At 38.1% G+C, this 18997-nt stretch overlaps 1 protein-coding gene across 2 annotated transcripts in view; it reads right to left on the reverse strand.

Moving 5' to 3' along the window:
- Positions 1 to 18997, reverse strand: part of SESN3 (sestrin 3) — a 72084-nt gene that overhangs the window by 21850 nt on the left and 31237 nt on the right. The window contains exon 2 of one of the 2 annotated variants that reach the window (XM_006833744.1): positions 2648 to 2713. In XM_006833744.1, coding sequence (XP_006833807.1) covers positions 2648 to 2713 — 66 coding nt within the window. Of the gene's footprint in view, positions 1 to 2647; positions 2714 to 18997 lie in introns of those variants that run through there. The other variant, XM_006833746.1, reaches the window with a different exon arrangement.

The following is an 18997-nucleotide window of genomic DNA, read 5'->3' on the forward strand; positions in this document are numbered from 1 at the left end:
TTATATTCATCCTATCATATATCATTTCAATGCCACGGTTACAATCCCCTCCACGCATCATCAACCAACCAAAGGGTATATCCTACAAGCCTGACCCCTGGTCGTCAGCACACAGCCCCTCTCCCTCTCTGGATCTAAAGTCCCCAGCCGCTGCATCTCATACCATCATCTCTGCCATCAATGCTTCTCTGGGTAGGGTCTCGCTCTCTGCTCTTTTCCCTTGATGGTCCCAGGGACCTCCACTCCTACACTGCAAAGTCAGTCATTCCCCTCCTTTTGCTGCAAAACACCTACCTTTACATTTTCAACCCTCACAGCCCGTCCTGATAACAATTATTCACTATTGTATCACAAGAAACCTATCCCCATTTCCTTTCATCAGCCCCGTCCAGACAGACTGGATACTACTCAGTGGAGATTCTACCTTCCTCAGTGCCCCCTGGATCTAGGTTCTCTCTTGAAAGCTTATAAGCCAGTCACTTCTTGCCTGTGTAGCCTCCCATTTGGGTAACCAAATGTCCAAGGTGCCCATCCCTGTCTACTCTGTGTATGGAGGGGGTGGGAATGATCCTCATTGTAAAGATTTGTTCCCTCTTTTGAGCTACTGCCTCCATAGGTGTAGGTCAAGTTTATCATATTGTATCAGATTACTCTTTTTTTTCCTCTTCTTTCTTCTAGTTGAGCTCTGATCATCCAGTCATTGAAGCCAGGTCAAGTGGGTATTAACTGCAAGTGTGGGTGTTCTTATGAATATGTCCTCTCTTCTTGTCAGCTGGACGCTTCACTCTCTACTCTAGTCCTCTGTGGCTACTGACTGACTCTGGGCCCAAGAGTCCTGGGGACTGCTGGCCAACCAGTTCTCTACCCGGGTTCATAGGAGTCTATTGAGCTTTGTAGGGCTTAGCTTGCAGCTTCATTGCTGTTTTTCCCTCACTTCCCCTTATCAGTGACAAACGTGGTCACCAATCAGAGTGTGTATTCCCATTGAGTCTTAGTCTTGGAAGGGGGTTTGCCCTGAGCGGACCCGACTACTTGCCTTGATGTCTCCTGGGTGAGCAACTTGCATGTTCTTGTAGTAATCAATCAGATTGCCTTTACTGTTTTGTATTTTTCCTGTTGGTCTTTCTTTCAAGAAGTATCTCCTGTTCTTCTAGCCGCTCCAGGCTGGTCTGCTTGTCCTTTAATGTTGAAATTTTCCACCTCAGAAGATTCTGGGTGGGGTTCAGGACTCCACCTATGGTCTTATGTAATGTAGATGCTCTGCAGAAAGCCTCCTTCACTGGGCATGTTGTAGTACCATTTTACTTATTCCAATCAGTTATAGGCAGAAGACAATCCCTTTTTAAATTACTGTTGTTGTAGTTAAGTGCCGTTGAGTCAGGTTCCGACCCATAGAGATCCTGTATAGGGTTTCTGAGTATTATACTAGCCCCCTTTTTAATGCTTAGGTACTCTATGAATATTTCTTGACTGATTTCAGAATAATATAGGGATAATCTTGGTGTCTGAAGATAAATGATAGCTTTACAGTACACTGTGAGTTGGTAAAATGCTAACTATATTCAAGATGAGCTAATAGTTCCTTGAAATAGTGGTTCTTAACCTTTAACTTTGCCCAAACATATCTGAGAGGCACCTAGGAATCTAGAAGGTGCGTGCATTGCTGTGATCTTTCATATAGAAATGGCCTTGAAGAAGTCCTGATGTGGCTAAGCATTGGACCGTTAACCACAGGGTCAGCAGTTCAAACCCACAAGCCACTTCTCGGAAATCCTAGACAGGATTGCTATGAGTCAGAATTGACTCTATGGCAGTTAACAACAACAGTAATGGTGGTATGCCATGGAATCGGTTTTGACTCATCGAGACCCTGTGTAGGGTTTCTGAGGCTGTGAATCTTCATGGGAGCAGAAAGCTTGATCCTTTCCCCGTGGAACTGCTGGTAGTTTCGAACTGCTGACTGTGAGATTAGCAGCCCAATTCGTAACCACTACACTACCAGAGCTCCTTAACAACAATAGTTTTGAAAAATAGGCATAATTTTTAAAAACATTATAATCATCTTTGTGTTATTTTACAACCCTTTTCCTTGCATTTACCACCTTGACATCCCACTTCTACGGAAGGGTACCAAATTGAATCAGAAGTCCTGTGACATCCTATCCAATAAAAAACTTACAACATGATGGAATATCATGTTTTATTCAATAGGCTTAGTTAGGAAGCTCACTATTTTATTTTAAAATATCTTTTCTTAAAGTTTATATAACCTATAATCACCATGAAAACAGTGACCAAGTAAAAAGTTAAAACCTTTAGGCTAACAGTAGTAGTAAAATTGTTAAATACCAGTCAATCCAGTCAATCCCTCTCACAGTGACCCTATGTAAGGTTTTACTACTCTTAGCAGCTTTGCTCAAGAAAGCTGTATTTGAAATGAAAACATGGTATCATTTATATCCTTTCAAAATATTAAGACACTCAAGTTTTTAAGTGAAGTTGAAAAGAAAATACCTCTGTGCTTTCCTGACATCTGAGTAAGAAATTCAAGAACAAAATACTTTTCTCAATTTTGTATTAAAAATGTTTTTATATAATGAAGTTATCCTTTATAGCGTTTTATAGACTCTAAAACAGATAAACTTACTTCCTTTTCGGGAATAAAGGCACTTGGTCCTCGTGTCAATGGTTGAGATACTCTGATTCTTTTATCCTGTTTGTAAAAAAGAAAAAAAAAAAAGTTTTTATGTATTAGTGGTGATTATAAGAAAAGTTAAATTGAGGCACTTTACTGATAAAGTACTAAAATAAGTGGATTTGAACTGCCGACCTAGAGGTTAGTAGTCCAACACGTAATCCACTACACTGTTAGGGTTCCTTACTAAAATAAGTAGAACAAACTGCGTCATTTGAAACCAAAGTAAGTGTCGGGTCTCAGATGGAAGAAAACTCCTAAGATCACTGCATGGATTAAATCATGGTTTAACCTACTACCACGCACAATGCTGGATTCATAGTTGTTGTTGCTGGATTGTGCCATTGAATCAATTCCGACCCACAGCGACCTTGTATAGGGTTTCCGAGGAGTGTCTGGTAAGCTTGAACCGCCGACCTTGCAGTTCAAATGGCTTTGCAGTCTGGTGCATTAACCCACAGCACCACACCAGGATTCTGAATTCATAGTAGTTTCCCCAAAATGTCTTTTTATAGCATGACTGAAAATCATTAACCTCTATAATAAAATAGTCTCTAACAGTATGCTATTAGACATCAATCTGAAAGCTAAAGGAAAGATGATAAATTCAAAATATGCAACTTTCTAAAACAATGTACCTGCCATATATACATATGTGTGTGTATATATATATATCTTCCCTCCCCCCAGAAATTATACATACGATTAAGTTTTAAAACTTTAAGGAAAATGGAGAGATTAATTTAGACAACAGAGAATACAGTAATTATTGTTTTTCCACTTGCTATTCTATAAGCGGAGTCCTAGTGTGGCACTGCGGAGTCCTGGTGTGGTGCTGTGGGTTAATGTGCCAGACTACAAAGTCGTTTGAACTGCAAGGTTGGTGGTTCAAGCTCACCAGCTGCTCCATGGATACCCTATGCAGGGTCACTCATGGGTCGGAACTGACTTGACAATACTTAACAACAAGTGTGGTACTGGACCACAAGGTTGGTGTGAACTGTGAGGTCAGCAGTTAAAACCCACCAGCTGCTCCTCATAAACACTATACAGGGTTGATATGAGTAGGAACTGACTCAATGGCACATAAACAACAACAACAACAACAACATTCTATTAGTAAAAGCTGACAGATTGTCAGCGTTATGTTTCAGTGCAGTTTTTTTTTTTTTTTAAAAGCTTTTAAGTTTTCTGTTAAATATTTTTTGATTGAAAATATTTTGGTATTCTCATTTAAGTGTGATTAAGCCATGAAAATTCTAATTATGGAACATTTACTTCTCTACAAGCATGTCACAAGGTCAGCAGTTCGTGTGCACCAGCCACCTTGCAGGAGAAAGAGGAAGCTCTCTGCTCCTGCAAAGATTTACAAGCCTTGGTATCCCTATACAAGGTCACTGTGAGTTGAAACCAACTCGATGGTACGTAACAACTACAAATGTACAGGGTCGCTATGGGTCGGCTCCGACTCGAAGGCACTTAACAACAACAACAACAACAAATGTGTTTAGGAACCAGAATAGAGAGGTTATCATGCTTTCAACCCCTTCTTAACTAGGAGATGAGACAGACTAAATGGCCACTTCATTTTCTATAATAAAAATAATATAAAATTCTGAAAAAGAAGACCTCCAAAACCATAAAGTAAAAATGGGAGACTAGGCCATCCATGGCTTATAATGACTAAGAAAATTCAGGAAGGTGCATCTATTGTTGTTGTTAAGTGTGGTTGAATCGGTTCTGACTCACAGCAACACTGTATATAGAGTTTCTGAGGAGCAACTGGTGGGTTTGAACCTCCGACCTAGTGGTTTGCAGTTCAGACTCTATGAGAGAACAGCAAATTAAGCTTTTAGGTGCCACCAAGCCCTCCTGAGGAAGCTTCTAAATGGAGGAAGTAGCTCTAAGAGATTTCTTATCCTAAAATGGCAGCATCTATTCTAAATTATCCTGCCTCCTGGCCATAGTTAACTGGATCCAACCAGGCAACACAGCGGCTGATTAGCATAGCAGTCCAACAGTGTCTGGATGCAAAAGTTCTACCCAAACAAGAGCTGAGCAGACACATACCTGGCTGAGTCTACCTGGCTGAGTCGTACCTGGCTGAGTTGTACCTGGCTGAGTCCGTAAGGTTCTAAGGACTATGTACTAGAATTACACAAAAGCAATATAATCTGACTGAGAAAAGAGAAGAACTATATCACTCACATGCAAAGAGGTACAATAAACAATGGAGAAGCAGCAGGGTAGGTATCAACAGATTATCTGTGTCTAAGAGAACAACCTCTAGTGTTTCTGCGGATTCACTAGAGAAAGAAAAACCTAATCATGGTCTTGGTCTAACCATGGTCTTGGTCTCTACGGGTAAGTCTTTTTCTTTCTTGCATTACTGAAAACTTACAATGTGCTAAGCACAGTTGGGACACAAATAAAGATTATTTTGGTAGAAATGCATAAAACTAACTATGGTGGTTGTGGTGGTAGTATGCTGTGGAGTCAGTTACGACTCAACAACCCTGCATAGGGTTTCTCAGGCTGTAAATCTTTACCAGAGCAGAAAGCCTCATCTTTCTCCAGTGGAACGGCTGGTAATTTCGAACTGCTGACCTTTTAGGTTAGCAGACCAACTCATAACCACTATGCTACGAGAGCTCCTTATAATTAACTATAGCGTATGATACATTATCATAGCAGACACATACACAAAGTGTTATAAGGAGACATTTTAGCAATTATTATCCACCTAGTTGTATTCTTATCTGGCTGCTAACCTCAAGGTCGGCAGTTCGAAACTACCAGCTGTTCCACAGGAGAAAGATGAAGCTTTCTACTCCCGTAAAGATTTACAGCCTTGGAAACCCTGTACAGGGTCACTATGAGTCGGAAGCGACGCCACGGTACTTAACAATAACAATAAATTCTTATTGTTGAATATTTAAATTATCCAAAACATTCACTATTATAATTCTATGATGAAAACCTTTTATTAGAAAGATCTTGTGTTATTTAGTTTCTTCAGGAAGATTCCCAGAAGTGGGATCATATTATATACTGCCAATATGCTAACAAAAATGTTTTACTAATTTTATTTTCATCCGCTAAGAAAATGTTCATTTAACTCACTAATTTTAAAGTGAAAAAAGTATCTCAAAATCTGAAACTTACTATGGTATGTGTATTGCGCACAAAATGTTCTTTATCAGAGATGTGGGTCAGATCTATGATTTTAACAATACAGTTCTGGAGGTGATGTAAGAAAACCAGCTAAAAAGCTACTGCCACAGTCAGGAGAGAAATGACATGGCTTGATCCAAGAGAGATGTTTATACACTGAAAATTAAGGAAAACTAATATTGTTTAAAGTTTTCCCACCGTGCATTCTTCCTCAGTTGTACTTTAAAAATAGCATTGCTACTGAAGTTCAGCCTAGTTCCCGCTGATGTGTAAGGAACAGATTATTTTCTGGTAAGGACTCCACTCTCTTGTCTGTGATGGCTGCTTTTCATATTTATATTAATGCGAAAAGCAAAATTTTTAAAAGATCAAAGCAGTTCATAAATTTTACTTTCATACCATTTTACTCTGAAAGGTTTTATTTTCTCACCTACTTTCTGTGTTTTGAAAGTCATTAAAATCAAAAGAGATAAGGACAGCACTCTACTGAACAGTTTAAAATCATAAGCGCAGTTCTGGTCAAATTGTGATACCTTTCCCTACAGTTGCAGAAAGGTTAGAATATACACTTTTTCAGTCTTATTGACATGGCAGCTTTTCCAAATCACTAAACTAAAAAGAAGAAAGAAAATTCTCTAAAGCACTGAGCTAAAATTTTAGTGTTAAAAAAATAAAAAAGTCAAAATTCTAGTGTTAAAAAACCAAAAAGTAACATAAAATTATCTAATAAATTTTAAACAGTAGTAAATGTAATTGTGGCTTATTTTGAAATATCTTAGACAAGAGTCATAAAATTTGCTTAAATTGTATTTTATAAACTCCTATAAATTTCAATCATGAAAGAAATAAAAGAGAAACTCCTATTTTATAAACAGTCCTATGTATTTTAAGATATATTTACAAGGATTATGATATTAAAAAATACTACATTAAAAAACACTTTTTATTTTCAGATATGCTACCTACCATACCAGGGTCACTATGGGTCGGAATCGAATCGACCGCACTTAACAACAACTATAGCTGGAAGAAGTTATGTTTGCAATTCATCAGTGGTGATTATGTCTATTAAATGATTATCTGCTGGGAAACAAAACATTGAAAGAATAAAGATGAATTATGTTTAGAAAACTGCTTATTTTGTCACTTAACAGAGAAGCAATTTACTACATCATTTTACACAAATTAATCCTAATATAAAATTAAGATACTTGGAAGGCAGGGACTCTTAAAATTATGAGTTTTCAGAAGTAATCAGCAAATTTCTTGTCCCTAAGAAGCTGACTGCCAAAGAAAATGGCTGAATTTTAAAATTCTAAATACTTTAAAAATAAACTATCAAACTTAATTTTTAGTTATCTTTTCTCTTTATAACACTAGAAACTGGAAAAGCAAAAAAAAAAAAAAAAAACCAACCAAAAACCACATAAATTCTAGCCATTACAAATGTAAAATGCTGCTTACGTATTTCTTTCTGTAAAAGAGGACAATATTAGAGAAATAAAATGTATTATTAATTTTATAAAGAGACATTTAGTAAGATTAAAAACAAAACAAAACAAAAAAAAACCTGTGCAAGATACAAAGAAATCCAGCAAAGTAGAAATTGACTACCATTACTAATCCCACAATTTTAAAAGAAGCCTTTAGAAGATAGTTTATTTAATTGCTTTTACATTATTTTTAAAGCACACTGTTGTTGTTATTGTTAAGGGTCGTGGAGTTAGTTCCAACTCACAGTGACCCTGTCTAAGGTGTCTGAGGAGTAGCTGGTAGGTTTCAACTGCAAACTTACAGTTCAAACCAACCTTGCAGTCCAGTGCATTATCCTGCAGCACCACATCAGGACTCCAAAAGCACACTATAAATACCAAATAACTTAAATATGAAACACAAATTACAAACAAAATTTTTAGATGTGAAGCCAATGATAATTATCAATACAGAGAGTAATTCCAGTTGTTGACTCTCCTGCTGGTGAACTTTAGCTACAAGATTCCATATAATAAACACCTGTTGTTGTTGTTGTTGTTAAGTGCCGTCGAGTGGGTTCCGACCCATAGCAACCCTGCATAGGGTTTCCAAAGAGTGACTGGTGAGCTTGAACCGCCGACCTTGCAGCTCAAACGGCTTTGCAGTCTGGCGCATTAACCCACAGCGCCACGCTACTGGACTGCAAACCACAAGATCTACAATCAGAGCCTGCCAGTCCCTCTGAGGGAGAAAGATGAGGCTTTCTGCTCCTGCAAAGATTTAAAATCTTGAAAACCCTATACAGAGTAGTTATGGGTGGGAACTGACTTGGTGGCATTTAATAACAATAACTGCACTAAAAGCTATATACTATGAAACAATGGTGATGCCAAGCTTCTATCCCTAGCAGATAATTTCAAGAATAACTACTGGCTTGTAGAAAATTAATGACAGTATATATGTCAAGGGGGAAGGAAAAATGAAAAGTAACACAGAGACACTGACAAAAAAACCTCTTTAACCCTAAATGAGAAAAGAACAGGTTTTATACTAGATTAATTATAATGGATTGGTCGTTCTACAATAATTTCACATTTAAATGTGAATCATTACCTGGAACATATATTATGTTCCTACCATCCCTAGAAGAAAAGCCCAAAAGATAGATCAACAAAACAAGCTGGTTTCATTTTTCAACTTGAAATCTCAAAATATTTTCAATCAGAAATAATGAATTCATGAACTCTAGTTTAGCCATTTGCCCCTTGTTTGCCTACTATGCTGCCAGCTCCTTGTGCACTGGGGCAATGCCCTTGTTCAACAATGAGTACTTCAACCTTACTGGTGATACAAACCGCCAAGGCTGGTTATATGCTGTGGAGTTGGTTCTGACTCATAGCAACCCTGTATAGGATTTCCTTGGCTGTAAATCTTGACAGGAGCAGAAAGCCTTGTCTTTCTCCCATGGAATTGCTGATGGTTTCAAACTGCACTAGCAGTTAAAATCTACAAGTTGCTCCATGGGAGATTGAGGCTTTCTGCTCCTATAAAGATTTATAGCCTCAAAAATCCTATATAGGGTTATCAAGAGTAGGAACTAACTCGACCACACACCATCATGAACTACCACCACCATTTTGTACATTGTGAGATGTAATTTTGGTACACTCTCCTAAATTTTATAATGCTCATTTAAATAATAGTGCTTTTTTAAAATTTCCGTCTATTTCACATGTCACAAACCTACAAACATGCAAATATATTAAGAATGAATGTGGAGCTGTGATAGTTATTAAACTATTCCATTAGCATTATACTACTAATTAATCATTTAAATCAGAAGTAAATTTAAAATGATATGCATGTCCACTATGTTCTAGAGGCAAACCCAAAAAAAAACACACCTCCCCTTTCCCACTTACACAAAACACAGAGTAAAACTAATTAGTAATGCTAGATTCAACTGTAAATTAGAAAGGTAATTGATCATTTTAGTGCGTACATTGTTTCTGTGCCCTATGAAATTTGGATATATTTGAACCAGCATTTTCTGAGGATCTGCCTTTCTTTCTATTTCAATTGAAATCCTACCCATTCTTTCTTTAAGATCCATCGCAATGCTATTTTGTTCTTTCCTTTCTCGTTAATGCTAACTTCTAACCTCTTACCTGAATTTAAACCTATCCCTCTTTACCACTGTATTTTGTTTCTCTCATGTTGTTGTTGTTGTTACGCCCCACTGAGTTGGTTCTAATTTGTAGAGATCCCAAAGAGCAGGTGGTAGATTTGAACCACAAACTTTGTGGTTAGCAAGCCAGTGCTTTTCTTACAGCTTCACACCAGGGCTCCACTGTAACATATATCACTATCTTATCACTCCTTTCAGTCCATAAATTCTATAAAGAGCAGGATCAATTTTCAACACTTTATCAGTAGAATCATAACATTGTTGTTAAGTGCCTTGGATTTATTCTAACTCATAGCAACCCTGTGTAGGGCTTCAGAGGAGTGGCTGGTGGGTTTGTACAGTCAGCAGTCCAGTGTTTATCCTCCAGTGCCACACCAGGACTACAGTGCTGTTTTTGTTAAATGCTGTTGAGTTGTTTTTGACTCATAGCAACCTTGTATAGGTTTTCTGAGGCTGTAAATCTCTGCAGCAGCAGAAAACCTCATCTTTCTCCCACGGAGCAGCTGTCGGGTCAAATCACTGACTTTGTGATTTGCTATCCACTGTTTATCCTATAGAGCCACCATACTCCCCTAATTTTAGCACAGCAGCATTAAAATAAAACATGCTCATATATTTGTTGAATTTACGGAGACCAGTGTCTAGGTTCTGGTTCTTCTATCCTATTTCCTTCCTTGGACAGAGCATCCTGTGGATTGTATTTGAGTTAAATTCTGCACAGTGGGTTTGCAGAAGGCTATGTTTTACAGTGGGAGCCTTAAATCCACTGAGTGTTAACATAAATTCAGCCCCCACTGAGTTCTTTCTAACCACTAATTGGCAATATTAAAAGCTTTGCCCTCAGACAGTGCATTTCAAAATGGATAAGGATTCCTGGTATGGTGCTGTAGCATAAGCACTGGACCACAAGGTCAGTTTGAACTGTGAGTTCAGTGATTCAAACTCACCAGCCACTCCTTGGAAATCATAACACAAGGTTGCTTAAGTCTGAACTGACTCTAAGGCACTTAACAACAACAACAAAGGATAGTTCCCCTAGCCAGTCCAAGGAAAGGCAATATTCCTTTTAGAGACTTGTCTGCATGTACCCTTAAAGGAAATTGGTAAAACCTGGCCATAGACCAAGTTGGTAAAAGGCTCCCCAAAACAATCCTGTAAACTTTTCTAGTCTGCAACAGTGTACGTATCACAATCATGGTCTGTTTTCCACCTCAGTAGTTTCACCTTGAACTGTGATGAATTGATCTGCCATCAAATCACGGTTTTGTGAAACTTTCGTTTGTTTTCCATCTTCTATAATTGGCCACGTGGCTGTGAATTCTGTGAACACCATATGGCCTCATGCTGATTGTCTCCCTCATCTGGATGATTTGTCTTTTTCCTTTAAGACTTATCAAAGGAGTCTCTATAAAGTACATTTGAAAGTTCTAAACTCTGGTTCCAAAAAAAAAAAAAAAAAAAAGAAATAGAAAATTTGAATTTGGGGTCTTTCTTCCCTTAGAACAGGCTTTATTTATACAGAATTTTTAAAGTTTCTGTATTGTGCAATAATAAGGCACTCGGGTAGCATAGTGGTTACGCGTTGGGCTGCTAACCTCGAGGACTGCAGTTTGAAACTACTGGCTGTTCCACGGGAGAACGATAAAGCTTTCTATTCCCATAAAGATTTAGTCTCAGAAACCCTACACAGGTCGCTACGCATTGGAATCCACTCCAAGGCACACCACCACCACCAGCACTGTGCAATAATAAAACCTCTCTTTGTATTTTGGAAAGTTTTACTTATTAAAATTATTCTCCAATTAGATGAAAAGAAATTAAAATTAGAAGGTTTAGAAAGTAAAACTCCAATTAGCGATAAATGCAGTTACATAACATCCTAATATTATTCAGTAGATGGCTGATAGGAAAAATAATAAATCTGGTGTGAATGTAGTTAACTTTGTCTATGAAGGAAAAGTATAATTTCAAACAAAGCCCTTATTGCTGCTGTTAAGTGCTGTCGAGTCAGTTTCAACCCATAGCGACCCTGTATAGGGTTTCCAAGGATTGACTGGTGAGTTTGAACCACCAACCTTGCAGTTTAAACGATTTTGCAGTCTGACACATTAGCCCACAGCGCCACACTAGGACACCTTAGTGGTAATAAATCAAGTACCTACCATCTCAATTGTGAGAAGGTCAAAAGGCCTTTATGTTCATTCTAATGGAATACAAAATAACAGGATAGTTTCTGGGTCTTTTAAACATAAAGGTAACTGCAATTACCTGCTCAGCTTTGAAAAATCAAGGAAAATATATGAAATACATTTGGTGTCTAGAGATTTACAAAACAAGCATTTAGCCATTTGAAAATCAACACTTCTTTCGACACAGCAGTCAAGAATCATCAGGATTCTGATACTAGAGTACTTCTGCCTGAAACACAAAAGCCATATATCTGTTACCATTTAAGTTATAATCAAAGATTGTGTAGTTTACAAACTTTTAAGCCAATCCTTAAACAACCTAACCAAACCGTCAAACCAAATTCACTGTCAATAAGTCAATTCCAACTCATAGTGACCTTACTATTGTTATTGTTGTTAGGTGCCGTCGAGTCGGTTCCGACTCATAGTGACACTGTATGGGGTTTCTGAGGAGCAGCTGAAAGGTTTGAATCACCACCGACCTTGTGGTTCAAAGTTCAGTGCTGATCTTATAGTGCCACATCAGGAGTCCCCATAGTGACCCTAATAAGATAGAGAAGAATTGCCTCCATAGGGTTTCCAAGACTATAAACCTTTACTGAAGACAACAGCCACATCTTTCTCTTATGGAGTAGCTGGTAGATTCCAACCACCAACCTTACTTACGGCTAGCAGCTGAAGGATTTAACCACTGCACCACTAGGGCTCCCTGTACAGTATACTTGCTGTTGTTTAAAAGTGCTGTTGAGTTGGTTCCAACTCATAGCGACCCTATATAGGGTTCCCAAGGAGTGGCGAGTGAGTTTGAACTGCCAGTCTTGCAGTTCAAGCAGACCTTGCAGTCTGGTGCTTATCCTACAGAGCCACATCAGGATACAGGCTACCAGTTCTGTTGTTTTAGAAGCATGCCACTCTGTAGTAAGTATTGTTGTTGCTGTTGAGTCCATTCTGACTCATAGAAGGACCTACCTTGTGGTCCAAACTGAACTTGTCCAGGGCTTAGCCTATAGTGCCACACCAGGATTCCGTAATAAGCATGTTGTTATTGTTGTTATGTGTGGTGGAGTCAGTTCCGACTCATAGTGACCCTGCATAGGGTTTCCAAGGCTGTAAATCTTTATGGGAACAGAAAGCCTTATCTTCTCCTGCGGAACAGCTGGTAATTTCGAACTACTAACTATGAGATTAGCAGCCTGATTCGTAACCACTGTTGTTGGTGTTATTAGATGCCAGCGAGTCAGTACTGACTCATAGCGACCTTATGCACAGCAGAATGAAACACTGCCCGATTCTAGACCAACCTCATTATCGCTGCCATGCTTGAACACACTGATGCTGCCACTTTGCCAATCCAACTCATTGGGACCTTCCTCTTTTTCTCTGACCTTCTACCAACCACTATGCTACCCTAATAAGTATATACATATAAAAAATATACCTGTACTTTGAACAGGTTCCCTATGTGCCACAAATGACTTTAACAACAATAACAATAACAAAATCAAAACCCTTTCTACTAGAAGATGAGTCCTGGTGTGGTGCTGTAGGATAAGCACTGGACCACAAGGTTGGCAGTTCAAACCTACCAGCTACTCCTCAGAAATCCTATAAAGGGTCACCATGAGTTGGAACTAACTTGACGGCACTTATAAACAACAACTGGAAGATAGGCCTCTAGCAATAACAACAACAACAAAAAGTAGAGTATTGTAAGACTTCCAAAAATACTGTTTCTGTTTTTTTCTGACCCCAATATGTTTATTTTGCTTTCAACCAGAATACAGGCTCCTAGGCGGTGAAAAACATGAATTTTGCTTTCTCTGTTTCTATCTTCTGTGGTGCTAAATATGGGAGTGTTCAACAAAAGGTGAGTTCAGCACGTGCGCAAGCTCTATTCTGAAAAAATACAATTGAAAGAAAAAACTTCAACAATCTAGAATTATGCAAACAGTCTTTTCTCTTCAAAATATTGTATGTATACTATTGTTGTTGTTAAGTGCCCTCAAGTCGACTCCAACCCATAGTGACCCTATATAGGTTTTCCCAGAAGCAGCTGGTGAGCTTGAACCACCTACCTTGCAGTTCAAATGGCTTTGCAGTCTGGCACTTTAACCCACAGAGCCACACCAGGTTATTTATAGATATTGTATACAAAAATGTTTACCTGGAATATACAGAGAATTAGAAAATCGTGGAGTAAATGATTGGATATATTTGTGAATGGCGGAAATGCATTCATGAGCAAGAGAACAAGAAATCTGCAAAGAAAGCAAAGATCACAGCTTTCTAATATAATCTCCCTGTGATAAATTAAATTTTATATTCCTTAATAAGAGTGCCTGCTTCATTTAAATTGAGAAAATACCTCTCACACAACCTTCCAGGAACATCATGATTGAGCAAATTAAAGTATGTTTGATTTTACATTACATTATATTAACTTTGTTTTAATAAAATTTAAAAGAAGAACAGACATTTTCATTCCTGGTTCTGAACAGAAAAGTTGTTTTAATTTTTGCTGGATAGAAAACATATTGCTTTGTATAGTGAATTCTTATGAACTTCATTTCTGCTCTATTTTTTCAGTCCCTAAATCTACAAGGGAGTTCTGGTATGACACCATAGGATAAGAACGCAACATCAGAGTCGGTTTGAACCACAAGGTCAGTGGTTCAAACTCACCAGTCACTCCTCAGAAACGCTATGCAGGTTCACTATGAGTCGGAGCCAACTCCAGGGCACTGAACAACAAGAAGTTTATAAGAGGACAATAGCACTGTGCTTCATGGACATAAATAAATGTACAACTTATTGGGAATCAGAATTAAACCTGTAAATTATTTTTAGGTGTCATCAAATCAGTCCCTACTCATTAAATCCATTGCTTTATCTTAACTCTGTGAATAGACCTTTAACTCAAGCATGTTGTTGTTGTTGTTATGTGCGGTGGAGTCGATTCCAACTCATAGCGACGCTGTACAGGGTTTCCGAGGCTGTAAATCTTTATGGGAGCAGAAAGCCTCATCTTTTTCCTGCCGAACAGCTGGTAGTTTCAAACTGCTGACCGTGAGATTAGCAGCCCAATTCGTAACCACTTGGCTATGGCTTTATAAGGAGTTCTGGTGTGGTGCTGTGGGTTAATGTGCTAGACTGCAAGGGTCACGTTGGACCACAAGATCAGCAGTTCAAGCTCACCAGCCACTCCTCGGAAACCCTGTCTATACAGGGTTGCTCTGAGTCTGTACTGACTCGATGGCACTTGACAACAACAAAATGGCTTTATAATGTCAATCACTGGCCATTTAGAACACACTGGCTCTGAATTTTGCAGGTTTTCCTAATGTTGACACATGTCATTACATAATGTTGTTGTTGTTAAGTTCTTATCCTATGGCACCACACTAGAACTCTGGCACCACACCCGAACTCCAGTTACCTAGTTGTTGTTGTGTGCTGTCGAGTTGGTTTCAACTCAGAGCGACCCTGGATAGGGTTTTCGAGAGTTGTTGTTGGGTTTGAATTGCAGTCCTTGCAGTTAGCTTATCCTACTAGGGGCTTCTATGTAATGTAAGATTTAAGGAAAACAACTGACCGGATTTGTTGAGCGTTCAGATGAAAAACAGTTTTGAGTTTGACAACTTCTATTTGAAGACTTTTCTGATCTGATCTGTGCTGATTTTATTATAATCTTTAAATATTGTATATTAAAACAAATGAAATAACACGTGTTAAAACAACACAGATCAAATCAGAAAAATCTTCAAGTAGAAGTTGTCAGGCTGAAATTTCCTTTCTTCTGTTAGCTCAACAAATCCTGTCCGTTGTTTTCCTAACTTGACAGGCTCATTTTGTTCAGGCTCGTTTTGAGGAAACATCTGTGAAATACCCAGGCCTGAATAACCATAGTTGTCAGTCAGTCTTCTCTTCGTGCCATGAAAAAGTGGGTAGTTAGGCTCACAACAATCACACAACTGCTTTTCTTTTATACTTTGAAACATAGGAAAGCTTTATGCGTATTACCCACTTTGAAACACAGACTGTTAAGAGGATATGTATTGAGTAGTCAAGATACAAGATGTAAGATGTACTGTATCACCATCATCATCAAGTCAGTTTGGACTAACAGCAACCCTATAGAAGGTTTCTCAGGAGTAGCTAGTGTCTTTGAACCTCTGACCTTGTGGTGAGCAGTCCAGTACTAATCCTACAATGACTGCTGCTACTGCTTTGACTTGTGATAAGATGTCAAAAGTCTAGCTTCAGAACCACAGGCTTTGAAATGAATGTTTCAGATACACTCCTATTTAAGAGGGAACAAGTCCTTACAGCAAGAATCATTCCCACACCCTCTTTCCTTTTAATTATGTATCCTGCAAGGTTGGCGGTTCAAATGCACCAGCCACTCCTTGGAAACAGGGTGGCTATGAGTCAGGATGACACTTAACAAAAACAATAAAAAACGGTTTCAGTTACTTGCAAAAACAATGCTATATTTCACTCCCTTGTGGTTCAAACAGCTTTGCAGTCCAGCATATTAACCTAGAGCGCCACACCAAGACTCTATCATATATGGTTACTGAATCCAAATAGACTCAAGAACACCTAACAACAACCAGACCACAGATCTATGAAAGTGTTCATTTTTGCATTTGTACAACAAACTTTCAATCAATTAAATAGGCATGGTGGCCAACAAAACCCTGTAAAAGAACAGCAGTGTAAGAAGGGCATACCTATCATAATGTTTCTATAAATACAAGAATTGTATTGGCACATGAACAGAAGCACCAATGGAACCTTCCTATACCTCAAAATCTAGAAACAAGAGGGAGAATTCTACTACTCAAAAACAAACCAAAAAAAATCCTTTTTATGATACAAAATATCATAAACCAAGTCAAATAGATGACATTAGGAAAAATATTGGCAACTGAACACAAACAATGTGCAAGTATGCCACTTATAGTGTTTCTAAAAATCACAAAGAAAAAGCTCTAGCACCAAATTGAAAAAATGGGCAAATAATAGGCAATTAACAATAAACTACTCATAAAAGGAGAAAAGCAAATACCAAATTTTATATGCATTCAAATTGGAATTCTATTAAGTTGGGCAGTATATTCTGTTGACAAGGTTATAGGGGGACAGGCTCTCTCAAAAATGGACAATCACCCCTTATATGGATAAGAATGTGGCAAAATCTAGAAAAATAATGTATATACTTGCCCTTTGCCCCAACAATCTCAAATCTTTATCAATATGAACATAAGAAAAGAATCAGGAAAATGTTTACATATCAAAGATAACTTAAACATATATCTAATAAAGCCTTTTGCTGCTATTGTTAAGTGTGGTCCAGTCGGTTCTGACTTATGAGTCAGAACACAACAACACAACAACAAGTGCAAATTAACAGAAAATACTGGGACTAAAAGAGCAGTTAAATGGCACCATGAGGGAGCACAGAAAAATATTCAGATGATGAGGTATTTTATAGGGTAATGAATCCAACTTCTTCAACAAGTTAGTGGCATGGGAAGAGAGAAACAGTGAGAGACATGCAGTATTCAGAGAAAAAGACCAGGAGGGACTATTCTAAGACACTTAAGACTATATCTTGCAATTAATTAAGAGTAACTTGCAATTTAGACAGTATTTTTATTTTTTTATGAGAATAAAACTACAACCAGAACTAGGCAACCCTTTTCTACCAAATATGTATAATGATGAGCCTAACTCAGAACCACTCAAGTCTAAAAAGACATTTTTGAAACAACTGGGGGAAAAGTGAGTAAAACAAAGCAGTAGATGACATCAAGCAATTATTGCTAATTTTGTGGATGAATAGTGGTGACACCAACTGAAACAAAAGGTAATGAGGCAAGTCTTAGATTTAGGTTGATGCAAATAATCCAGGGCTGTTTGTAAGGCAGGTATGCAGAAGCTATGGGAGCTAAAATTGCTGGTAAGAGCAAAGCATTTCATTATTTTAACTTTCAACAGAAAAACCCCGAAAAACCTTCCTATTATGTATAATGCTCCAACACTTGATAATTTCATATTTGTTGTTGCTGTTAAGTGCTTTTGAGTTGGTTCTGACTCACAGCAACCATGCATAGGGTTTCCGAGGAGTGGCTGGTGAGCTTGAACCACCAACTTTATGGTTCAAACCAATATTGCAGTCTAAACCAACATTACAGTCCAGTGCATTAACCCACAGTACCACACCAATTTCATATTAGGTTCTCTCAATACCTCTTCAGAACACTTCTTTCAGTGACTCTAGTATGCTTTCCATTTACACCACAGGAATTTGGAATAATAACAAAGGACTGCGAGGTCGGTTTGAACAGCAAGGTTGGTGGTTCAAATTCACCACTACTCCTTGGAAACCCTATACAAAGTGGCTATGAGTCAGAACCGAATTGTCAGCAATTAACAACAACAACAATCCTAATTTGGTCTAACATTTTATCCCTAGCTAAGAAGAGTGGGAAGGAAACACCACAAGAGACAGGTAGGCAAGGTCTCTAATATTCTGGACCCTAACCTACCTTCCCAAATTTTGCTTTCCATGTGTTTCCTTCACTTCAATCACATTAGTCTGTTAACTCCCAAGCATGGCTTTACATATTGCTGTGTCTTTGTTCTCGAACTATTTATGATGTGGAATGCCACACACCTGTTCTTCACACGAATTAAAATGTGTACACACACACATACACAATTATAATAGAACACAAATATTTTACAACATCCAAAGATTTTGGGTTTCTGTTTTGACAATGACACTCTCAGTGTAGTTTTTGATAGAAAGTACTGTAATTATGCTTAATTAAGATCTGTGCAACTAATTATTTTCTAATAACTACAAAGGCTTTAATTTGTCATTCTACTGATATCTCCTCCTGATTTTCCAATGAGTTTACATACAGATGATACTTACCCACTTTTTGCTTCCTTATAATAACTATTCTAACTAACTCTACAATGCTCTGTCACTGTGGCACTGTGGGTTAATGCGCCAGACAGCAAAGCGGTTCAAGCCCACCAGCTGCCCATTAGAAACCCTATACAGGGTTGCTATGGGTCGGAACTGACTTGACAGCACTTCACAACAACATGCTTCAATAATAGCATGTTAAACTCACAGTTTTCTAGTTGACTCGATACAATACTTGAGAGTGGTCATAAAGATGCAACAACTGGTCTCTTCCCATCCAGGGCAAAGGAGAGTAAAGAAAATCAAAGACTCAAGCAAATAATATGTCTAATGGA

The sequence above is a fragment of the Chrysochloris asiatica genome, unplaced genomic scaffold (genome assembly GCF_000296735.1).
Source record: "Chrysochloris asiatica unplaced genomic scaffold, ChrAsi1.0 scaffold00008, whole genome shotgun sequence".
Classification (NCBI taxonomy): Eukaryota; Metazoa; Chordata; class Mammalia; order Afrosoricida; family Chrysochloridae; genus Chrysochloris; species Chrysochloris asiatica.